Consider the following 24,388-nt stretch of genomic DNA (forward strand, 5'->3'; position numbering starts at 1 on the left):
TTAAATTCAGTATTAATTTTTTATCAGTTTGTTATTATTATTTTGCACAATAAAAGGAAAAATCTCACAATTGCTTTAAATTCTCACATATCCTGAGTATCCCAGTGTATGAATAACTAAACTAAGGTGATTTAAAACATTTTGAAATGGGACAAAAAATCTATTTTTAACCATCAGCTGTTAAGAGATGTAGGGTAATGTATACATGTTTAAAGCAGTAAATTTTTCTGCCTGGTTCTTCAGTGCTTGGCTCGCAGAATATTCGTTGGCTGTAGAGAAGGCAATAGAGGTGAGTACTCAAGGATGAATCATGATTGCGTTTGTGCTGCTGTCTAGTGAGAAAAATTAAGTGTATTTAAATGTTTTTGCTTCAGTGATGAATGCGTTTGAGGCTAAGAGGAATTTCTCAATTACTATTATGTTAGGCGACATAGCCCAGAAATACCAGCTAGAATACGTTGGAGCTTTCTCAACGTGCATTTCTACAAGTCTTTCCTCCACACTTTTAGTCCTCCCTTTGAGAAAGCTTAAAAAAAAAAAAAAAAACACAAAGAAGGACATATTTTGCTTCCCCTCTATTTTTTAAAGCCTTACAGTTTATATGAAGCCTCAAGTCCACAGAGGCATTTTTCCTTTTTTTAAATTCTTTCCACATGAAAACATATGATTTTTAACTTCTCTTGGTTGGTTAATGTAAAAAAAAATACAGCTTGAAACTGCAACGCTCTCATGTAGAAACCATTTCCTAGGCAAAAAAAAAAATAATTAAAAAAAATACTGCTTTTCATTTTGAAGTCAACAAGAGATGACTCTTCACCTACCTCCTAGTTATGTCTGAGCCCCTAGTCTTGGCCTAAGAACTGAGGGTTTTGAGGACTTCAAGCTTAATACAGAAAGTCTATTGTAGAGAGAACTCCCACTGAGTTCAATCAGATCTATATATGAGGCTCAGATAAGATTAAGATCTTTGAGAGATTAACACTTTCTGTTTAAGAATTCATATGTTTCCATTTATTGTTCAAAAAAACCAGACAAGCTGCAGTAAGTAATTATTTTTATTGGATATTTTTTAAGTGTCTGGTAGAGTTTAGAACATGGTAAATGGTCCACACAATGAAAAAAAAAATCATGAATCAGTGTTTCATTATATTATTAAGTCAGTGAACAAATAACAGACACTGTCAAGATAAATACATAAGGGACTGCTGATTTTCAAGGTTTCGGAGTTTTTCTTGCAGGTTCATCCCAATTCTATCCTGTTTGGTCTTTTTGAACCTCTAAGATTGCACCATTTCCTGGAATTCTGTGAAAAATAAGGCAATAAAATAAAATATTAAAAAATAAAATAAAAGGATTAGGAGGAAAAGATTAATGGCTTATCAAGAGATTTAGAATCGAAATAGACAGAAAGCAATTACCTGATAAATGATCAGAATGGAAGAAACTTGCATGCAAGAGAGACATTGCCTAAATTTCCTGTTTAGGCAGACAAATTTAATTAATCAAACAACAGATTGGAAAGGCAGTGATTTTCTGACATTTATAAGGAATAATAAGTGCCCAGGGTAGTTCTAGCCCTCTCTGCCTAATAGTTATTTTTGGCAAATTTAATGGAATGGCCAATGTAGGGTCAGAATAAACAGACCTCAGGCAGGATTAAACATGAATCCTTGTGTCTTACTAGCTGTTTGTAGTGCTTCAGCAGTTGAGAACTATTGATTTAGATGAGAGGATAAAGCTAAAAATGTGTGAAGCTTCATGTGGTATTGTGGTGTTCAACAAGATACCAGCATTAGAAAGTTTTTTTTAAATGTCTTCTGTGAGTTAAGAGCATCTGATCAATCGTGTCCCAGAAAGACTCTATTAAACATATAGATCGCTTCATAAATCATGTGTGGTTGTTCTGGCATGTTTCCTAAGGAACTGGATTTAATTCCTTCCAAAGAAGGAACAGAAGAGTCCTGTGCCCCTGGCGCAGTGAGTTGGGCAATCCGCACGGCAGCACATTCCCTGCGTGCCCTTCCCTAAATGCCTTTCACGCATGCTGGGCAGCTTGCTTCTCGCGTGGGACAAGCTGCCGTTGGCTCCAAGCCTTTTTAGTGAGCATGTGCTTCCTATCCAAAATGAGACCCAGAAGGACAGTGTTAGGAGATGGTGAGGTTTTTGTGCTGAGCAGCCATTAAACCACAGCAGTGTTTCCAGGGGGTGGGTGCAATCTGCTGCTTCCTAAAACAGCCGCTCCTTATCTGATGCGTAGCCTGGCACTGGAGGTAAATAACCTCCATCTGCACGCACAGCCTTCTGTGGTATCTCGTGTCGGGGCGGTGACACTCGATCATGCTGTTCTCCTTATTATGCAAAAATAATAGTCAACTGCATGCTGCTAGCTCCTGCACATTTAGAGTGATTTCACTGAAACTAGTAGAATTCCTTTAGGGAGATACTGCTGTACATGAGCCTTTGTACGTGCTGGTGATTCTGCTCTGCAGGGCTGGCTCTTTTGTCCTCGTTTCACATGCGTGTAGCACGAGTGAACTGGTGATGCTTTACATCAGAGTAGGTGGGAGGAGAAAAAGGGAGCTGTTCCTTGCAAAGCAACTGGAAATCTATCAGTGGCGGTGAGGAAGCTGGGTAGGGTTTTTTTCTTTTCTTTTTGACTTACTCATGCATGAGGAGTTGAAGAGATGAAGCTGTAAGGTCAGGGACCAGTTCTGCACTCACACAGGTCAGTACTGAGAGGGTTTCAGCAAATTAACTGGAGGTACATTAACGTGCCGTCAATATAAAAGAATCACGCATCACTTACAACACACCTTGAGGATCTTAGTTATATATGGAAATAAATACCTTCAGCCCCAATTTTACCATCCCCATCGTGGTCTGCAGCTGCCAAGAAAGTCTTGGTTTCTGAGGCAGTTAACACTCGGGCTCCACATTCAAACCTCTGAAGGAAATACCTAGGTGGGAAGCACCTTTGATTATGATTTTTCAGGGCATACAATTTTTTGTTGGCTGTATCATCACACTGATAGCTATCTGTAAATAGATTATCTACTACAAACACTGGAGGGTAAATTTTCTTCATGTACAGTTTTGCTTTGTAAGTCCAGCCCAGATACATTGAATTCTGCCCACTACCAAAATCCAGCCCCAGGGAGGTGTTGGTTTTTTTTTCTGTACTACGCAGTAATGACAGGTATTTACTAATTTGTCTTTGACTGTCAGGATTGTCTGCTCAAATGCACCATCCACAATCTGGTGAAGGGTTTATCAATATTAAGTATAACCTGAGGCACCCCTTTATGGAACAGTTCTGGAAAGAAAAAAGTGGTAATTTGTGGATAGGCTCTTACTAGGCAAAGTAACCCAGAAAATCCTTACTTGAGCTCATCTTCCTCGATAAAGCCACTTTGGTCATTGTCAAGAATCCGGAAGATCTCCTTGAGCTGGCTGCTGGTCTTTTTAGACATCCCACTGATCTGAAAGAATTTTTTGGGACTAAAGGAATCTGGAGCTGAAAATAAATTAATAAATAAATTAACCCCAGACCACTATGTTTACTGCTCCTAAATGGTCTGAGGATGCAGCTTTGTTACATTTTAATTGTTCTAAACATGAACAGTAGGTGAAGGCTGACAAAGAATACATTTTGCTATACTGCACAATGCCCAGGTAAACATCAAGAAATCAGGGCGATAGGTTACAAACAATCTCAAACCACCCACAAATTGAAATCTCATGAACAAATGCACTGTGACAGCTGCTACGGAAAGAGACAACAGAAGTCTGTTGAGTATGTGCTTGTTCAGTATGCTTTTGGGACTGAATTAGACTTGCCATGTGTTACAGAAAATAATAGATTTTTAGAGTTTTAATTGTTTTCTCACCTTGGCAGTCCCGCAGAGCAGCAGCAATGTCAGAAGGGCTTAGAATGTCTGTGAGGCTCATGTTAAACCTGTTCAAAATAATATATTGCAAACAGATTTATGAAATGCAACTGCATCTTACAACAAATTGTTTTTTCTATGTTTTGAGGAATACTGGTTAATGATTTCTAAAGTTAGATGAACCTATTTGATCAGACTGAAATTGCTGCTGTTCCTAAGCAAATTAGAAGATCTAGTACGCTACTTCTGTAAAAATAGTACTGCTGAAATAATACTTCTAAATGAGATGGAACGCGTAAACAGTATTGTGAGTTGATGTACAATTTTAAAATCTTTTTTAAGCTATTACCTGCATCCTGGTTAAGTACATCATATTAAACTCAATATTGCCATCAATCTATCAATGACTCTTACTGAAATACATGGCAGTTGGCAATACAAATAACAGTATAGACAGTGGGGGAAAAAATAAAGTCAAGAATGTTTGCTTCTGTTTTCTCCCCCACCAGCTCTGAAGAATAAAAAGAAAACATACTTATCTACAGATGGTCCATCCACATGTAATTCCAGCAATCAAAATCTTAGAGCAATGGGTATTGTACTTACTACTGGTGCAGCTCTACACAGTAACATCATTTAACCAATCTCAAGTCAGCTGCTCACCTTTGTAGTTTGCTCAGCTAGGTAAAGGAAATAGAGCTGAGGAGATACCAGGCAAAATAGTATTGTTGGCTCTGGCTTGCCACTCCGACTTATAAAGGATTCAAAAGGTGACAATAACCACTACTTAGGTTACTGTTTCATGGATCAAATGTTAGATTTGAGACCTAGCTCAAATTTCTTCCTTAACTAATTAAACTTTTCTTTCTATTTATATCCTAAGATAATATGGACAAGAAGTGCAATGTTTTTAATAAATCCACTTGGGATTAATTAAGTGTGACTCTGCCATCAAAATATAGCCTTTCCAACTCCAAGTGTGCTAAAGATTTTCAGTTAACCTCTGGACGCTCCAGTTGCTTGCTGGAAGTTGACTCCAGCAGTCAAAACCTTATGAAATAGAACTAGGTTGGTTTCCTGAAGTCAGTCTGTCCTTTGGAGCACATAAAAGAAGTTGGAGATGAAAGATTTGAGGTGACAGTTCATCCTGACAAAGATAACTTGTCACTGGGGTGGAGGGAAGTGGGGCATAATTTAGGGGAATCTTTCTACAGTAGGCTTCATTTCATGTGTCCTGTTTTCTAAATTACAGAGCTGTCCCTAGTCAGGGCTAGAACAGAAACCAGTGCATTCCTTGATGGCACAACCAAGTAACTAAGCAAAGATGAATAAACTAATGTTCTTAATCTGTATCCTTGGAAGATTATGTATAATCAGTTGTTCTTAATAATTTATTTCAATTATTTTAAATTATACAAAATCAATAATAGATTTACTTTAAATCATAGGAATCAGACTTTGCTATTGTGGTGCTTTATGGAATGTGGTGCTTTTACTCATTTATTTAATGTCAGTGAGAGAAGTCAGGCATAGCATCTGTTTATGTGAAGCTGGATAGAGAAATATAAATCACAAATAACATGAGAAAGCAAACATCAGTTAATTACAGTTTTACCGTTTTTTGATATCTCTTTTGTACAAAAAAAAAAAAGAGGTATAAATCACAAATAATCAGACATAATGATAAAGCATCCCAAATACCAGCTGCATAGAAGAATGCTTTCTTCTATTTCTTTCAGTATGAAAACTGTTTATAGTGACCTGGAAGGACTCCTTCCTATTAGATATAAGAGGCTGAAGCCAATTAGAATTGTCTGAAGAAAACCAATTGAACAATGCTAATTTGTGTATATTGAAGATCTGATCTCAGGTCTCTTAATGTTCTTTCCATTTAATGTTCTTTCTTTAATGTTTCCATTTAATGTTCTTTCCTCTTTGCTTAGTACGGTGTGTTCATATTGCTTCCTACCTAAGATTTGCATGCTGTTATAATCTGCAGTAGGAATGAAGTGCATACCTGCTTTCTGCAGAACTACTTGGAAATAATTCCCATCCTTCTATGTACATTTTTACACTCCATTGTGAATTTTCTCCTTTATGTCCATCTCATGTTAATAAGAGATTTCACAAGTCTTCATAATGCTTCCCTTTGACGTATTTTATAACCAAAATGTTTTTACAGGAAATGATGTTTTGCCCTCTGTAATAATGGTATTGATTCTACTGAGAACAGAATTTCACTGCTGGACTTTATAGTAGCCTTCCTTTATTTTTACTTGCTCCTACACGCTGCTTGCTGAGCTTCTAGCTGTGTGTAAATCTTTGATTTGTCATACTTCACCAATTATTAAAAGCCAGTGTTATAGAGGAAAATGAGATGAAGGTGAGTAAATAATACTCAAGTTCAAAATATGTCTGCAACTTATTCAGGCATTGTATTAAAGTGTAAGCAGCAAATGCTCAAAGAATGGCCTTGGGTTAGCTTATACTCTGTGTTGTGGCATACAGGGTTCTGAAATGTTTTTACATGTGGCATAGAGTATTCAACAACAGTAAAGTAATCAGAATGATCGTTGTATTAAAATATGATGTCAGATAGAAGTGAGCTAATTGCTACAACAGGGTCATTATTATTGCTTATTCTGGGATATTGTAACGTTTGAAATTCAATGCTGACAATGGAAGCAATGCTAATCCTGCCTGAAAGATGATTTACAAAAGCCTAAAACAGCTGAATTTCAGAATCAAGTTGATGTCACTGTATATTGATACAGGTGAGAATCTAGAGTTACTGGTATTTATTTATTCATTAATGAGACTGCATCTGAAGTACAGGTTTCCCTCTACTACAATTAGAATGAAATAATCAGGGATGACTATATTATATAAAGGGATATCTTAACTAGTTAATCTGTTGTACAGCAAAACTATCTGCCTGCTTTCCTTACTTCTGGGATATGTGTTAAATTAGTTGATTGTAATCACTGTAGAGGCTCAAAAACTAAGAACTGTAAACAAAAATGTATATAAGATAATGTGCAGGAAATGTAATGCTATAGAAAAAAAATACTTATTCCACAAGAAGAGCAGCTGCTAGGTAATGAGCAGTTTACAGTAGTGCAAAATCTGATACAGAATCTGAGTATTGCAGTTTTCAGGAATGGTTGCACTTGTTCCTGCAAAGTACAAGGAAAAAATATTTATTTTGTTGTGTTTGTTTGTTTTTGCTCTACCAGGGAGTTTTGGAAGTGCTGTTGAGCTTTTCTTCCTAAGATTTATGTACTTCCATAACTTACTTCTGTTGTTTTCCTCCTGAGATGTCTCTGCATGCATTATGCATTACAGGAATATTAGTGCCTTTTTTGTTTGTTCGTTTCAAACCTCTAGAACTGAACTTGAAGATGTAGTTCTGAAAAATAAGGAATGTTCATATTGATAAGTTCTTGGTAGGAATCTTCTACTTTTCACCTTGAAATAAATTTTCAGTGAAATCTGACAAAAACAAAAAAAAAAAATCAAGTACCATTAACTAATTCACAAAGGAAAGTTGTATTTCAGTAAATAATTGACAGATTGTGGACTAGTTTTGTACTCTTTCTGTTCTGTTTGGTATAAAGTACAGTTAATCGGAAAATCAACCCAAGACATGACTTGAAGCAGATGCAAAGTAATGTCAGGAGTTGTCTCAGATGAGATCAGAGGAGAGGTGTTAACCTGAGACCTGCTACGGTAGTGTAAAGAGATGCTGTAGCAGCTGTTCTAAACCCCAAACAATTCCATCTTTCAGCCCTCGTAGCGTTAGGGCTAGAACAGTTGTATCATGATCCTGGATAACAGAGTCTGCCTTTGTAATGAGCTTGGAAGTAACTAAAACAGATACTCGTCGACCTATGTGGTTGGTCATGAGTGCTGATGTCTCAGTGGTGATGGCAGAGAATCTCAGTGTGAATATAGCTGCTCTCGCTGGAAAGGGTCTCTGCAATGACATGTGTTACATCTTGCTGCTTCAAGATGTCTCTCAAAGTACATGCTTTACTTGTATAGAAAAAAAAATACAGAATCTTATCTGAGTGGTCTGCTGGGTCATAGCTTTTACCACATTTAGCAGAGAGGTTTAAGAACATGGTTTATTATCTGAGTTTTATTCTGTACTTCACATTATTACAATGAACGATGTAATCCAGGCCTCAGAAGCCTCAGTGACAAAGGTTTTTTTTCCTTTGCAGCAAGCAGAGGATATTACCCTGAAGACTGAGCAGAGATCTAGACTGTTGAATCCAAGATACAGGACACATCCCACAGCACCGTGGGTCTGGAGCTAAACAGAGACAGGTATTCCTTGTGTGTTAGGAGCAGTATCGTGTGCACTTTCCCCAGTTCAAGTTATGTCCTTATCATTGTGTGTAAATGAGAAAATTTCAGAATGATAATATGCTAATATTAATAACATAGCTAGTTCATAGAGATGGCTATGAACATAATACTTTTCCACTTAAAAAGCTGTCCTGGAAGATCTCTGCTAGCATTATATATGCTATGTGCTTGTCTTCAAATGCACTTGCAAGTGCTTCTGTGACTCAGTAACACTATTTTCTCATTGTGACCCTAAACATAATCATCTAAGATGGTTTTGACTGCTGTCGGCATTGTAGGTAGTATGAGATGGACTGATCTTTGAAAATCTAAGGTGTTCAGATTTTCTGTGTGTTTTAAAAGTAACTGTGCCCTAAGGTTAAAGACTGTCAAAGAATCTGGATGCTGCCTTTTGTGGCCTGTAACAGATCTGTACAGCAGTACTATACTGTTACCAAAGGCCTTTTACACATGGTTGTATTTCACTATGACCCACGGAGTACAAAGCCACAGTAAAATAAAGCAAATAACACTGAAGTGTTTCCAGCTATTTCTGTGTTTCCTGACTCTCCACATTGGTATCAGTGGGATTTCTACAACTGACTTCAGCAGTAGTCAATGATATATGAATGTTGTATATGAGGATGTACCCTTAATAATGTATAAAGTAAAAACTACCCTATAAATCAGTTAACCTTATCACAAGCAATCACTGAATGTCATTTGTGGAACAGAAGTGCCCTTCTAAGTAGAGGGGAAGCAGAACAAAATTCCATTGACAAAAGTTGACTGCATATTTAGACTGGTGGAATAAGTTGCATAGAAATACCTGCTGGATATGGGTCCATAGTCCAGACCTAAGAGTTTATTACTCCACTTCACTTAAGGGAGCTGACTGGGAATGCATGTTTATGGTCACGCAGTGTTTTCTCCAGTTGTGGCCTTATAGGTGCAATTTGAAGAACTTTTCTTAAAGCACAAGATAAACAGATAAAGGCTTTCCACAGTACCTGACAGCCTGTGTGAGTGAGAGACAGGGAGTGAAAGAAAGAAATTAAAAGAAAAAGTGAGTATTCTGGTAAACAGAAACAGCATTTTCTCTGCTGATCTGTTTCGTGGTAATGCTGAAATCAGGGAAGTTCTAAAACCCTAACATTCTGGAGCGATCACTGAAGCTGTTATCAGACCTACCTCATCATTATTTTTTTAGTGTCCCTAATAGAATGGTAAGTGGTGAAGTTATTGTAGATTTGTATAGACCTGGCAGAATAGTCAGCATGGAAGTAAGTGTGCTTAAATAAAGGAGGTGCCTGAGCTGTCTGTGCATTTCTCTCTCTTAGCAGTTAAATTGGTACAATGCTTGAAGAAACTCAGGTGACCCGTGTTACATGCTGAAAACATAAAACATAATATTAGATGAGATGCATAGCATTTTCTGACAATGACAACTTTTAGCCTTGCAATCAGATTGCAGTTACTAATTCCTCGGAATTTCATTAGTTTATTACTCTCCTGAGATGCCACTGAAATAACAAATGTGAATTTGTTGGATGGGTAATTCTTTTTTCACTGTTCAGGAAATTTCTATAAAATTAGGGCCTTGATTAAATTCATTAAAGTTAATGGAGAGATATCTGTTGGCTAATCAATAAGGCATGAACAAATTACTGAGTATTCATTAAAGTCATGTATCATGCTTTAATTTTCGGTAGTGTTGTAATTTCCCCAGCATTATATTGATCCCCAACATCGTATTAATATTTTCCTGCTTCTCTGTAATGTCTTGCCATAAGCAGGTTATGCATCAGTACCATTATAGCATTAGCACATAATTTTGAAATTACGATTTTGGCCCACAAGTACTAAAACAACTTCTTAAATAGCTCCAAGAAATGCCATCTGAGACAGTCAGACAGGTTTTGGCAAGATTAATGCCCAAAGAAGGACCTTGCAAAGAGTTCCAAATCTTTTCCTTTCCAAATGGTAAAAGACAGGTTTATTTTGTCTGTGTGTTTGTTTTTTAGAGGGGTGTTTGTATTCAAATTATTTTTACCGTATACGTAAGTCTAAAAAGAACATAAAGACTGTAATGCCTAGGTAAGTACTGATAGCAATTAGATAACTTCTGTAACCTAATTTGACAGCTGTGTGTATATTATGGCAAAATTGTAATAACATCATCACACTCCTACATTTTAACAAGAACCCTAATGTAGACAGTGCTCAAACTGGATGAAGTTCAGTTAATGTGAAGTGACTGGAATTCTGCATTTTTCTCATTCCTTATTTACTTCTTGCTATTTCAATCTGTCTGTAAAGAAAAAAAAAATCTTAATTTCATAGTAAGCTTTTTCTATGGTGCCCTTCATTTTACGACACCTTCTTCACAAATATTTATGCATTTACTTACCTTATGAGGTGTGGACATTGTGTTATGCTCAGTTATGAGATGGAGAAAAGCATTGATTACTCTGGGACAACATGCCCCAATTTGTTAATATGGAGGCTGGGACTTGAGTTTTCAAAGTGCTTTTTAGCTACTGTATCCAAAATGCAGCTCCCTTTGCCTGCAGTTACACTTCTGAGGGCTGGAAAACACTTTTCCTTCAAGAAGGTTTCTGGGGAAAAATTAGCAATTTAGAATTGTGGTAGCAATTAATACTCTTTACCTTGATCATACAAGAACTGATTGTGGTATAAATTCTGTTGATATGATTAAAAGATGCAGAATCTCTGTTCTGGCTGTCTGTGTGCAGACCTTTGAGTCTCATACTGAAAGAGAGAGGAACTCTGGGCTCCTGGCTCTGTGCAGGTGGACCCATGTCATGCTCCTTTGTTTCTTGGAGCAATGATGTGTAACAAGCTAGTAAATACAGCTGGTATGCTTCATATGTGATCTGCCGACTAACTTGTCTAGCACAGGGGATAAGAAAGGGCCTTGCACATAGGATTTGCCACAAAAGGGAATTCAGTGTCCTCAGTGGACCCATCAAAAAGTATTCTGATGCAAACCAGCACCACAGACCTCACTTCTGACTTTCATCTAGTTCCCAGATTCTGAGGGACAGGGTCCACTCCTTTGTGAAACAAAAATTTTATCGTTCTGTGTTCAGGGATAATTTAATCTGGCAAAACTGAGTCATAAACATAAGCGGACAAACGGGATACTAGTAATTGAGTTAATTCGAACAGAATACTGATTTTAACTTCTTTCAAGTGGAGCAATAGTGCCATCAGGTGGACGTGAAGATGAGTTATTCCTGGCAGAATTGTAAATGTATTTCTGCTACAGTAATCTGGATTCATCTTGATCCACTTGATCTTTTATTAAAATTAACAGCTTAATTAACACTAAGTTCTGTCATTTAATTAGTTTATGAAGCATAATCAGTTGCATAAAGAATGACGTAAAAACATATGGTTTATTAAATACATCTCTTGAATATGCAAGTATAATATCACCAGTTAGCATAATCAATTTTTATACCCAGAAATTTTATTAATTCAAGTTTTTTAAAGCATTTGCTAGCTATTATGCATATGTTGAAAATTAAATGGCCCACAGAGATGCTTTTAATTCCTCCTGCTCTTAACATTTTTACTAGGGTCTGTAAAGACCAAAATTCAGATGAACAGAGTGGACTCCCATTCAGTCTCCCAGTGGTATAGCGAGCTTCTGCTTAAAACATTGGGGAACATTGTTTAAGTAGTACTTACGCTCTTATGCTACTTCATATGTTTTTTAGCAATATGTAGTCACGCGCCAATAATTGCTCGTGACCTTTCAAGGTACCAAGTGTATAAATAAATAATGTGCTTCCAATGGGAAAGACTGTTCTTGGCACAGATCTTAGTCTTTTTTTTTGAGTGTCTGTTAAGATTTGATGAGGGCTTGAAACTCTGAAAAAGAAAGAAAAGAACAATAAAATGACACCATACGTTATAACTGCATCTTCAGAAAAAGTATTTTCTGTATCTCTTATCTGATAATCATTCCTTAAATGTACCACATTGTGTACTCATAATAGATATTTAAAACATAAGAAATGTTGCATTTAAGTGTCATATCAATAGTTCAATAACAAAGCAATGAAATTATATACTAAGTTTTTATAAATATAAGTTTGGATTCCAGTCCTGAAATCTCTGCATATGAAAAAAGGGACTGACTACCTAGAGCTGTGGGCAAAATACAAACACAGTCCTGTGTTAAATCCTTTTTACGATGGAGCAGAGCTGAGCACCTGAGAATTGGATCTGTAACAGCCAGTGTAGGGAGCATGGCAGCTGCCTAGAGCTAGTCACTAGGAAGTCCCAACAGCAGGTATTACTCCATTCCATAAAGGGAGTCTTACCATCCTCTCCAATTTTACCATCTCTATCCCTGTCACCTGCTGCCAGGAATGCCGTGGGCTCAGCATCAGTCAAAGCTCTGGCACTGGCTGAGAAGTTCTGCAGGAAAAGTCTTAAAGATGAGAGGAAAAAGACGTGAGACATACTTCAGTCATGAAAGCATTTGGAGTTAGTTGTTGGTAATAGCTGTAAAAATTTAAGCCTGATTCAATCCTTCCAACTATTTCAGAATTTCTTTATGAAATCCTTTTGAACTCAGTGGAAAATCTTCCTTCTTCGGTGAGACTAAGGGTAGGAAAAGAAGAGGGTCTTGAATCATAACACATAAAGACGAATTTGATATATAAACCAGAAAAAAATAAAATTAAAAATTAAAGTTTACCTTGGCAACTCTGTAGGCCAGCAGCAATTTCAGCTTCTGTCAGGATACCAGCAAGAGCCATGCTACTGTAAAATGATAAATAACGTTAGGTAGAGTTCACAATTATCTTGTTCACATTGATCTTGCTCTATCAGCCTTTGATGCTGCCTCGTGGGCAGCCAGGTTTGATTAGTGGGACACTTGGAATGTAGGTCCCAGCGCAAGCCAAGGGAGCTGCCCTGCAGGAGCAGACTATTCCATCCGCAGTGCATCTGCTTTGGTGTTATCTCTAGTTATGGCTTCAGGTGCACAAGCTGAGGATGAAACCAAATGTATTTATAGAACCGCATGACATTGTGGAATCTTTGGTTATTTCCATGCTTTTTTTTTTTTTTTTTTTTTTTTTTTTTTTTTGCATGGATTGTTGGGATGACTTGAAAAGCTCCCAGAGGAAAGATTCAGTTCACCTTGCTGCTTAGTTTTTCGCACACCAAGAACAGAAAAATCTTTAAGGTAAAAGATCTGCAGAGTCCTCTTGACTTGATTGTTTTTCAGATGACAGAGATAATGACTTATATAGATCTCAGTTAAGCTCTCTTGACCTTTTACAGAAGTCCTGGAGCCACGTGATGGCTCAGATACCCTAGGGGATAAGTTACTGTGGCTAACAAGACCTGCTAGCTAATCAGATTGATATTTATATCCCAAAGGAATGTGCACGGTGTTTTACACAATATATGAGGTGGTGACATCAAAGTAAATCGTCTCACTTGCACTTATTTATAGTCTAGTGAGTGATTTTTGAGCTGTGAATGAACTTTTTTTTCTACTGAAATGATAGCTGCAAATGGACATCTTCATTGTAGACCTTGACTTCCAAGCGTCCAATCCTGACACTAATTGCCCATGAAGCATTACTCCTGTAATTGCCTTAAAATCTTCAAATAATGCTACGATGATACAAATGTAGTAAGAATAACTGACATGCAAGTAGAATCTCGTGTAGATAAAACTTGCCATTATAAATCAGCCCAAGGTATTTTTAATAAGCTCATACATAAAGATTGGTTACCCAATTACTGCAATATGTACTTCAGACTATAAAATTTTAATACTGAAAACATTTTGCTCAGTATTAATTCACTACATGGTACACATTTTAAATCATAATAGTAAATGTGTCCATTTATAGTATGATGGTTATCAGTCATTCAGCAGCACAAAGCACTACGCACCAGTTAAAGGTAAGAAGTGAAGATGTGAGCAATGGAATCAGTAATATTTGGTTCTTCTTTTCTGTATTGAGAAGATATATTTCCATAAGGATTTGACCACTGGCCAAGCACAAGCTGTAACTTTTTTCTTGCTGGGTCCTCCACTTGGCAGTCTAATGAAATCTGTTCAAACTCAGTAGCCTTGAGAAAAGGCTGAAATTACAATGGTGTAAAAAGCTGTGGGTGAACAATATACACCCACATATTTATAGATATGCATAGAGTATTGTTGTAGGTTTAGATAGTCTTTGAGTAATGCCATTACATATGACATAAATCCTAACACCTGGTCAATGTAACATGAAGCTGCTGTCTTTTCTCTCAGCAGTTATATATGTGGAAATACAGACAAAGCTTCATCTTGCACTTCTTAGTTTTTCTTGGATTATTTCTTCAAAAGATGAAGTCAGGCAAGGAGTGTTATTCTAAACCTATGCTATATGATAAATTTAACATTGTGAAAGCAAAGCTTTCTGGACTGTATAAAAGTAACTGAGCAAGTTATTTTTAAAGACTTTTTATCCTGAACTGGAGAATATATAAATTTAATGATCTGGTCTTTCTGTCTGGGAATCTATCTTTGCCTTTGGGTCAAATTCCTAGGAAATAATTGAGAATATGGCATGGGATCAGAGATTCCATATAATTCTCTAATAATTGTGCTGGAATTTCTGAGCATTCAAGAAGCAGTTCTTGTCAGAAGACCATGCTGGGATTACAAAGCACTTGATACAATTTTTTGAGTGTTTATGTAGTTGATGTAGTTGAGTTTGCCTATAGATGGCACCAAAGACAGTTGTGTGCAGCCATGAAATCTCCAGGATTATTTTGGATGAGAGGGAACCAAAAACCAATGAGAATGAGTTAACAGGTGGGCATTCATAGGGAAGGAATAGAAGGGGAAAGAACTGATATTTAAAAGAAAAAAATCTAATTTACCAAACCACAACTGAAAGACTGCAAAATATAAATTTATATAGTTACCAATGTGGTAATTTGATTTTCTTTTCTGGAGCTTGATACACAGAAGCTCTGATATTCTTGTTTTCGTGACTATAAGACCTGTTGATAAGCAAATCAAAAGTTATTGAGCAACCATATCCCATCTCTTCGATAGTGTGCTCCTTAGGCCTTCTGTGCAGAAAGTTTTCCTGAAAGTCCATACCAGCCTAATGTTTTCTGTGTGTGCTTGCAAGCAAAAGTAAAGTGGAAATTCAGTTTCATAAAATACGAACACTGAATAAGTTCAGATTCCACTGCACCCACTTACTATAATGTTGTAAAAATACAAGCAACTAAGCATAAAAATGTTATGTACGTGTCTGTTCAGGGATTTAATCAAGATGTATCTATTTCGGTAACCCATTCCAGGAAATGAATCCAACCTTGGCCCCCTCTGCCCACACTGGGTGAAGGGCTCCAGGCGCCTCTGATGATGCTGCATCAAAGATTTTCCACATGGGCTGGCTGCTAATTCAAAGAAGAAAATTTACCAGTCTGTGCATGTAACAAATGTTCTGACATCCCCTTGCCCTTTCTGTGCTCTCTCATTCCTCTTGTTAGAAAATGAACGCCAGATTTTGAACAGTTGGAGAACTGAAACTGAATCTGTAGTTTACAAATGGCCCTAGGTCGTGATTTCCAAACGAATAGTGTGGTGGTAAAATTACTTAGAGTATTCCCTGGCAACTAGGCAGCCAGCTTCCACTACATATCAGGAGATTTTATCTTTGCAAGCATGGTTCTGCTCCTTTATCCCTTCTTTATCAGGACAAACCAAATTTTAGTTTGAGAGATGGTACATTCAGTGTCTGGAGCAATAGCCTGGGTTTTGAGATTAGGTTTCCAAACCCTGACCCGCCACATCCTTCTTTTAAGAGCTTGTGTAGGATGATCAAAATTCTTTGATGCAAAATGTATCGATTTCCCACTTAAAGAGAGCATAGTAAGTCTTTATTTTGCAAGAGGTATTGGGAGGATTAGAGATTAAACTGTTCCTAATGGTATCGAGGGGACTATGTGTGCAGCTGAGGTGTGTTTGAAAGCTCAGTCATTGGGCTCAGTGGGACCCAGATCTGCTGCTTGTGTTTTGGGTCGATAATGAATTGTCTTAAGTGGAGATAAAACATATAAACAAAATTTCCTTCATGCTGGGAATTAAGAAGCAGTATTACACTGAGTAGGATGGAATTACTCTAGACACTGAGAACAGATTATTGGTGTGTTACGCGGGGTGTTGTTAGATCCTTTCTGATTTGATGTAGCATAAACAATGTATAATAGAATATGGGTTTTAACTGTGTGCTCATCAGTGTTTTATTTGTGTACTTTATTAATAAAAGCTTGATGCAGAGGATTTAATCCTTACTTAGCAGATTGATCAGAGAGGTTATAGAGCCTCCGTGTTTGAAGATACTCAAACTCATCTTAGCGCAGTATGATCTAAGTTGGCCCTGTGGTCAGGGGATTGCACCAGTGACCACCAGAACTCTCTTCTGGTATAGATTACTCTGTGATCCTGTGCCATGGTTGTGGTAATATTGTGAGATCACCATTCGTCTCTTTGCTACTTAAGATGGCATCCATATAGACATCCTGCAAACAAAGGTTTTCTCTAGCACTATGGCAGTGTGAAGTCTAGAGAGCGCTCCTTGCTATTCCCTAAAAAAAAAAAAATTGAAGGCCGCCACTGGCTGAATTTAAACTAATTTAAATGAACCTTCCGAAAAAATTTTACTTTACAGATGTTTTTATGAATTTCTGTAGTTTGGTGAATGAATGATGTGATCTTTCCTTTTACGTCTGCTGCTTGGTTTATTCTGTGACAATATGCTACAAAGCAACAGGCATTAAGCAACGATTGGTACGTTCCTTGGGTGCATCATCTGGGATGTAGAATAAAGGTTAAGGATGATTTTTCAGTTTTCTGTGTAGTCGATTGCTGTTGGCACTTACGTATGTCTGTGTAGTGCCATACTTGGTAAAAGTATGTCTTTAAATGGAAGATGAGAGGTATTGTTTTCATTTTTAATGTCTGTCACACAAAAGAAGTTGTTTCCTCTTTTTGGAATTTATTCTCTTCTAATTTAGTTCAGCTCTAAAAATGCACTTCCTACGGCCAGCAGAAGATTTAACAGGGACCCAAGCATTGTTTTTGATGAACAGGCTATGAGCTTTTTTTTAAAAAATTGAGGACTTAGAGTTTTACTGTAATTTCTTAATGAAATGGCTGGATGGCTTTAGTAAAATTTAAAACTCATCTTGTTACTGGGAGTTACTGTTTTAAGAAGGATGGATTTTATGATGAAGAAAGTTCTCTAAGTTTTACTTAAAGTTGCAATATATGTGAAAATTGCCTAATTCATAGAAATACTTAATTCCCCTCTTGTGTCAACAGAAGGGACTGATGTACAGTTGTTTAACATCTCTGAAATGCAGGATAGTCTTGCATTTCTTGCATTCCACATGAGACTTTCAGGTGTGCAACGAATAAAATGTCAGGCTTGTCACTTAGTGTATTGTGTGTGCCATCTGCTTGTGAATTAATGACATGATATTTTAATGATTAGCAGTGTGAAGAGCTAATGTGTGTGTTATATCTGTATACTGCTGCAGGTCTGGATTGCTCTGGCTTGTTTCTTCAGCAGATAGGAAAATGAATAAGGTAAAAGGAACCACTAGTCTCATCATTATGCAAAATATTTCAGTGCTCTATTTAACAGCAGCTATAATTTAAGCCCAGATTTAACATCAAAGGCACTGGGGATAGAATTAAGATTTATATTCATTATAATTCTGCCAAGGCTTCAGTGAATCTGATTGCTAGAATTCCTCTTTTGCATTAACAGTCTTAAATCTGCCGAACAGCTCTCTTACATGCCTGGGTATGAGTGAGCTGCACTTGCCTCACATAATCATCTCGCAATTCATAGAAATGCCAACACTGAATGTTACATAAAAGTTCCAGCAGGCTTTGTTTCTGCTCTTCTTCAAAACAGCTGCCAAATTATGTTATAATTATCACCCAGTTTCAGCAGGGAGGATTAAAATGACAGTCTACTTCTGAGCTGGAACCAAGTCATGGTAGATGGGAGAGGTCTCAACTAAATGTTGGTGGGGAAATTTCCAACCCACTCATCCAGAAATGCACAGCATCTACTCAGTCTACTGAGCTCTGCATTTAGCCATGAATAATATTTACTTTGTCCGTTAATGAAAACAATGCTCTAACTAGCTTTAAACCATGTAAGACACTTACCAAAGGAAAGACTAGTTCTTTGTAATTTTCATACTTACGTAAATTGCTAATATAATGGGTTATATAGATGATTATTCATTATAATAAATGAAATAATTGAGTAATGGCTGTAATTTAGCTGCATAAGACAGATAGTATTTGTACTCTGCTTCACTTTAAGATAATCAAATAGCAAGGCTGGCTGTTTTTCATCTGTAGTGAACACAGACATTCACAAATGTGACAAAGTATTATTGTTTAGTAGGTATGAAGAGGTAACAAGCAACATGCTCATGATTAACAAAAAAAACCTCCAGGCCTGGCCCATGTCATCAAGGCAGTGTGACTTGTGACAGTGTCAGATGTGGGATTAGAACCTTCTCCTCTGTCTCACAGCTGCCTTAGGTTTCATGAAAGATAAATCTTCTTGAGGGAGAGTTACATTTTAGGTTATAAACACTTTCTGACGATGTATGCTGTAGCCTAGTACTTCATTTTGTAAAATTACCCACAAATTTATTCTGTGCTTTGAGCTATGTGTCAGCTCCTCTTAAATTTTTTCTCAGAGTCTCAGGTCTGGAACTGAATATAAATTATTTTTGGCTATCTTGTTAGGATTGCTTTTCCTAAAGGATCAGAGAACTAAGTAGAAATAAAACTCAACAAAATCAGGACAATTAAGCCTTAAAAGATGTCATATTGTTTAAGAACATCAAAACTGTGTCTGGCAAGTCAGCATGGTAAAGTACAGAGATGGAAAACCTAAACAAAACCAAAATAAATTAAAAAAAAAAAAAAGCTTTTCCCCAGATTTTTTAAATGTTTCTTTTTGTCCCATCTTCCAGCCATGATTTCAACACTAGGAGTAGTTGAAAATGACAAAGTGCCTTCTTTACAATGGAAACGTAACAATGCTGTGTCACCAAAACATCTGTAAGTTGCAAGATTTCTCAGCAATCCTGTGTGTGAATTTGGTGTATGGGGAATTGCTAATGCCTGAAACAATATAAAAACATACAAACACATGCTGAGTGCGAAGTGCTTGTTGGACGAGGTAATTGGAAGAGTCAGTCCAAGGCTGCCTTTGGTCTAATGCTGCTTATGCCTGCACCAGAGATTGGAATTCTGTCAAGAAAAAAAAAAAAAAAAAGAGAAAGGCAGGGAATAAAACTAGATGAAAGTGCTTATTAACATCCTTAAAAAAGGTAGATAAAAATGTCCTAAACTCCTAGCCATGGAGGGCTCCCAAAGTTATTATAACACTGCACAAGCTACTGCTAAACTGGGATTCTGGGGGCGTGACAGATTTTTCACTCCTTAAAAAGAATATGTGCAGAGAGGAGTGTGTCTGTAAATTCATATTTGTAGGAAATCCTGAGTTAAAAGTAAACTATCTTTAACCCATTTACAAAGTCTGATAATAGCTAAGGCTGCAGAGAATGAATTAATTAGGTCAAGCCTGTAGCTTTCAATGTGAGGGTATTTTTTTTTTATTGTATTACTCCAAAGAAAAAATATTAGTAGTGACGTAACTTCAGAATGGGAAATTTGATGGTTAATATCTAAGCGTAATATAATGCTCTATTTGGGACTCATAAACAGAAGCAGCAAAAGCTGCTGCTGAAGCAAATTCCTCCAACAGTGTCTCTCTCTCCTCCCAAACTCTGGCTAAGATTAGCACGTGTGTCTGTTGGAGTTATTGCCACCTGTCCTAGTTCAGCTAAGACAGCCCTGTTTTCAGTGACTTCATCTCTAATACATGATGTCTAATGCCCTATTTTCCTCTGCTGCAATTTCTAAAAGAAATATCCTGGCTGGTTCACATAATCTCTGTGAGGTTTTGTGAGGAATTTGATTTGGTTTCTCACAGAAGTGAAATTTGCCAATATCAGACAGTTCTCCAGCAGAAAATTATGTGCCGCCTTGTAGCAGTTCTAGATTAAAAAAAAAAATAATAATAAAATACCAGTGTTACTTTACTGAATTATCCACTTGGTAACACTGGCCAGCCTTGGAAAGTGGTAGATGAATAAATTTATGTAGTTGAAAGTTGTTTAAAAGTGAACGTGGCATATGACCAGAAGTGCAAAGCATCCACTGCTGAAATGAAAATGCAGAGAATGAACAGATGTTCAGAATGTTTTAAAAATCCCTCACAATGAGTCTATGGATCAGATGCACTGTAGAAATTAACCCCAAAGCTGTTGTTATGGGTTGAAAGAACAGGTTCTACAATGGGCTTAAATGGGCTTTTACTGCAATAGAGACCAAATAGAAATAAGGCTATGAAAAAAAAGGATTATTTGCTAGTATAAAAATTGTATCAGAAAGTAGCAGGCCAAATTGCTGTAATGCATTCTTCATTCTACCATTTAAACGCAGCTAAATGCATGCATTTTAAAACATCAATTCTATGAAATTGCCAAAAGTCTGACCTTCTACTCCAATTTTGCCATCGCCATCAGTGTCACCTGCAGCCAGAAAAGCCTTGGTCTCTGCAGCAGTGAGGACTCTGGCACTTGAAGAGAAATTCTTCAGAAACAGCCTGGAATTGAACAGGGTAGAGTGCTGTGCTTGAGTTCTGTTCTATGAAATGACCTTGGCATGTTGGTATTTCTGATTTTCTAACTTAAATTCATGCCAAAAAAATAAAAAAAAGGTAATGCTTGCTCTTAATTTCTGATGAAGTCCACCCAGATTCAAGGAAAGGCGAAGTACTGCATTTTGTTTGAAAAATAACAACAAGGTTCTTCTAGGGCACCTAGAATGTTCAAAGGTTTACACTGTTCAAAGAAATACATCAGCAGAGCAGTACTTACTGAAGCTCTTCTTCCTCGATGAAACCACTCTTGTCTTGATCGAGGATTCCAAAAACCTTCTTTATCTGATCAGGGGTTTTGCTGGATAAACCAACCGTGGAGAAGAACGACTTGTAATTGAAGGAATCCGCAGCTGGAAGAAACAAAAACCTCTTAAACGCTTTCCCTTGAAGTTGCTCCCACTGGATGTATTCCTGGGGAATATGTATGTCTTTTCTTAAAAATCAGCCTGCTCCTGTTCCTCTTGTTCCCCAGTGTAGCAAGGAAGATGATGTAGTGGATAGTTTCCCTTTTTAATCACTCTGTGCCTTTGGTCATTTCAGCTAGTTTGACGTTTTCTGCTACAATGCACATCCTGCTAAATCAGGATCTTTGCGATCTGTGTCATGCAATTAATAATAAATATTTAGAGGGTGCTGCTGTGGCTTACAGACCAACTCCTAACATTGCATGTTCACTTTTACTTTGGTGAAGAATTTGATAGAAAGTTAAGTAAGCTGCAGTCTTGAACTAGCTCACTGAGCATTTGGAAATTAGGCTTGATCCTGCCAGGGAAGAACTCTAGAGAACTGAGACTAGTCATTGATTCACAGCTGGTGGTTGGATTCTGCAAGCTGTGGCTTTTTTTTTTTTTTTTTTTTTTTTTTTTACAATTTGAAGGACAAGGATAGCCAGTTACATCCTCGACAGGTTTAAAAATTGAGAGGCAGCTTGGTACTAACTGAAACTGTGGCCCTTTAATTGCTTCTCCGTGTTTCGGGGAATGTTACCCACCAAATGTGCACTTGTAAGACTTTCTGAATTCAAGGGGCTATACTTTAATGTAGCCACAATGAGATCTCACAGGGAAGGAATCTAAGGGGAAAATGATAGGCATGCCATCTTAAGACATAAAAATGATATGCATCTTCTGGCTGAAGAGAGACCATTCCTTACCCTGGCAGCTGGAGAGAGCAGATTCAATATCTTTAGTAGAAAGGATGTCAGTGATGGCCATTGTTGAACTGTAAAATAAATTAAATGTGAGCTACTTAGTCATTAAAATGACTTCTCTACCACTTTCATGGCTCTATTTGAAGTTGCTGCTGTGACAGTATGTGATAGGGGAGACATTATTCATCTAATTGTAAGGGGAGCGTTCTGTAACAGATGTCTGCAGCAGGTGCTTCCACTTAAGGCTGGGTAATGAGGGAGGAATTCTGCATGCGGGAGTGGGGGGCTTCAGGAAGATCTGATGCCTCTATTGCCCTGGGAGAGCAAATCAAAGGTTGCTAGTACCACAAAACTTCATGAATTCTTTGTGGGTTTTCTTGGAGCTGGATTATTACTCAATTAAATTCAGCATATATTTACAGTATAAGTAAAAGATAGGGCCAAGTATGTCCCCTAGAACTACATCTGGAATAAATTTAATTGAAATTAAAAACAAAAATAAATCTGGTATTATCGTCTATAAATGCAGTGATCTTTACAAGAATAAGAATAATAGTGTAGAATGAACAATAATCAATTCTTTTCAAGGAAATCTAAAATCAGAGGGTAATCTTCTGTTCAGCTGCACGCAATAAATGTAGTGACACTAAATTTGGTCTGCTGGGCTGCTGCATCATTAAAAGACTAAATTTCATAGTAGCTTTTAAAAAAGAGTCTTAATTATGTTTTGTTGTTTGTTTGTTTTGGTGTAGATGGTAATAAACCAGATTTTTATCCACATTTCAGCATTTCATTATATTGAACAGTTATTGAGAGTTAAATCTGATTCGTAATAGAATGGTGGAGGCATTTTCTTATGATACAGCAGCATTTGAGAAAACATACTCTTTGTTTCAGTCAACCACCAACAGCTGCAACAGTCTGTTTGCCAAAGTAGTAGAAAATGCTACAAGGCCTGAATTTCTCAGTTATTGTAGTGTGAGTACAGCATCAATGCGTCTGCAGTTTTGTAGCATACTCCAGTGCAGACTGGGTGCAACTTAAAACTTGCAATGTTACTGTGAGGTAGCTTCATGTTAAGTAAGGAAGAGGGACTGAGACATAGAAAAGTTATTTCTGCAAACCACAAGAGAACAGAAATCTCTTATCCTGAATTCCTAACCGATCTTCAACAGCATCATCCATTCTTTCTAAGTTTGGAAAGCAGCGTTGGTTAGAAGGAAATCAATGCTGGTAACTATTTATAGTCTGTACGTTGATTTGAGATCTATACATTGGTTGAAACTTTGCCCAGAATATGAAAGAGATGCCTCCATACCTGTTTGATTGCAGCAGAAGAAATTGTCAGTCTTTGCAGTTTCTTTCTGAATGTCTCAGGAGATCTAAGAAGACAATGGGACAAATCCGTGTTGATGGCAAGGAACATTTCTCCAGCTAAGGCAGATAAGTTACTTCTGCTTTGCTAGCAATTATTTGGTCCCAGTGGCTTCTTGTGCAAAGTATTTCCCCCTCTCAGTTCTAGGCAAGGTAATCTGGAGCTCTGCCATTCACCTAATTCTCACTGCTGACAGGATAAAAAATGGAGAAGCGTTGAAGGAAAAACTAAAAACTGCAGCATGGTCTCAGGTTTTGTGAAGGACACCGGTCTGTCTTTTTGCATCCTGCAGTCTGAATGCTGATTCTGTTCTATGATACCTTTTAAAGTTATGGCACACTGGAAGCTGGTATAAGAATACATATTTCAATTGCATAGGTGCTTTCCATTTAGGGAGCATTTTGCTTTTGCGTTTCTGAAAGCAGAGGGTCTAATCAGCTTACCTTTGTGGTCGTCTTGATGGGATAAGGAAGCCGTCTGGTTGGGAGGAAAGTACTTGCTGTGTGGCTCTCCCAGAGCTGAGCTTGCATATATATACTTTAAGTTGTATACCATATACAGATTTTAGATTTCAGCGTCACGAAGGGGGAATGGTGTCAAATGAACTTGCCTAACTAATCATCTTGCACTATTTTTGTCTCAAGAGAATACATACGATATTTGCAAACGAAACAAGATAAGCGGCTACATACATGAAACGGACCGAGTCATATTAAATTTCTTCTGATTTAAGCAGAAAATACCAACTTCTCCACATGATGTAGGGCAAAGAGGAAAAAAACACCCTATCTGATAT

The 24,388-nt window shown here is 37.3% G+C and overlaps 2 protein-coding genes and 1 long non-coding RNA gene across 17 annotated transcripts in view; 1 reads left to right on the top strand and 2 right to left on the bottom strand.

Annotated features, from left to right (window-relative positions):
* LOC113845268 (uncharacterized) overlaps nucleotides 1–24,388 on the top strand; it is a 51,596-nt gene that overhangs the window by 5,690 nt on the left and 21,518 nt on the right. For all 4 annotated transcript variants that reach the window (XR_011803524.1, XR_011803522.1, XR_011803523.1 and 1 more), the window contains exon 4: nucleotides 8,114–8,219. This is a non-coding gene — a long non-coding RNA (uncharacterized lncRNA). The remainder of the gene's footprint in view (nucleotides 1–8,113; nucleotides 8,220–24,388) is intronic.
* Nucleotides 1,055–5,264, bottom strand: LOC101803770 (parvalbumin, thymic CPV3). Its single transcript, XM_072023791.1, has 4 exons — nucleotides 3,888–5,264; nucleotides 3,382–3,514; nucleotides 2,848–2,957; nucleotides 1,055–1,303 (listed from the first exon to the last, which is right to left on the bottom strand). The coding sequence occupies exons 1-4, from the start codon at nucleotides 3,946–3,948 to the stop codon at nucleotides 1,278–1,280; spliced, it is 330 nt and encodes a 109-aa protein (XP_071879892.1). The 5' UTR covers nucleotides 3,949–5,264; the 3' UTR covers nucleotides 1,055–1,277.
* Nucleotides 12,022–24,173, bottom strand: LOC101803972 (parvalbumin, thymic). 12 transcript variants are annotated; one of them, XR_011803515.1, is made up of 8 exons: nucleotides 24,036–24,173; nucleotides 23,536–23,599; nucleotides 22,221–22,288; nucleotides 21,285–21,417; nucleotides 20,901–21,010; nucleotides 12,976–15,290; nucleotides 12,596–12,705; nucleotides 12,022–12,140 (listed from the first exon to the last, which is right to left on the bottom strand). XR_011803515.1 is itself a non-coding variant. In XM_072023787.1 (8 exons), the coding sequence occupies exons 3-7, from the start codon at nucleotides 22,279–22,281 to the stop codon at nucleotides 13,015–13,017; spliced, it is 408 nt and encodes a 135-aa protein (XP_071879888.1). In that variant the 5' UTR covers nucleotides 22,282–22,288; nucleotides 23,536–23,599; nucleotides 24,036–24,173; the 3' UTR covers nucleotides 12,022–12,140; nucleotides 12,976–13,014. The 12 variants fall into 12 exon arrangements, 5 of the variants coding, with proteins under 5 accessions (XP_071879888.1, XP_071879887.1, XP_071879885.1 ...); XR_011803514.1 differs by lacking the exon at nucleotides 12,596–12,705 and adding an exon at nucleotides 12,740–12,878; XR_011803512.1 differs by having other exon boundaries at nucleotides 12,596–12,878.

Source organism: Anas platyrhynchos, chromosome 15, assembly GCF_047663525.1.
Source record: "Anas platyrhynchos isolate ZD024472 breed Pekin duck chromosome 15, IASCAAS_PekinDuck_T2T, whole genome shotgun sequence".
Classification (NCBI taxonomy): domain Eukaryota; kingdom Metazoa; phylum Chordata; class Aves; order Anseriformes; family Anatidae; genus Anas; species Anas platyrhynchos.

What these genes read in the sequence shown, in the direction of transcription:
- LOC101803972 (XM_072023787.1), bottom strand. Translation starts at nt 22,281, where the DNA reads ATGGCCATCACTGACATCCTTTCTACTAAAGATATTGAATCTGCTCTC. An exon ending in ATCGAGGAAGAAGAGCTTCA is followed by an intron (nt 21,011 to 21,284) that starts GTAAGTACTGCT and finishes GTTCAATTCCAG; the next exon opens with GCTGTTTCTGAAGAATTTCT. An exon ending in AAAATCAAATTACCACATTG is followed by an intron (nt 13,041 to 15,212) that starts GTAACTATATAA and finishes ATCATTTTACAG; the next exon opens with TAGCATGGCTCTTGCTGGTA.
- LOC101803770 (XM_072023791.1), bottom strand. Translation starts at nt 3,948, where the DNA reads ATGAGCCTCACAGACATTCTAAGCCCTTCTGACATTGCTGCTGCTCTG. An exon ending in TGCTCTGCGGGACTGCCAAG is followed by an intron (nt 3,515 to 3,887) that starts GTGAGAAAACAA and finishes ATTTATTTTCAG; the next exon opens with CTCCAGATTCCTTTAGTCCC. An exon ending in ATCGAGGAAGATGAGCTCAA is followed by an intron (nt 2,958 to 3,381) that starts GTAAGGATTTTC and finishes CTTCCCACCTAG; the next exon opens with GTATTTCCTTCAGAGGTTTG.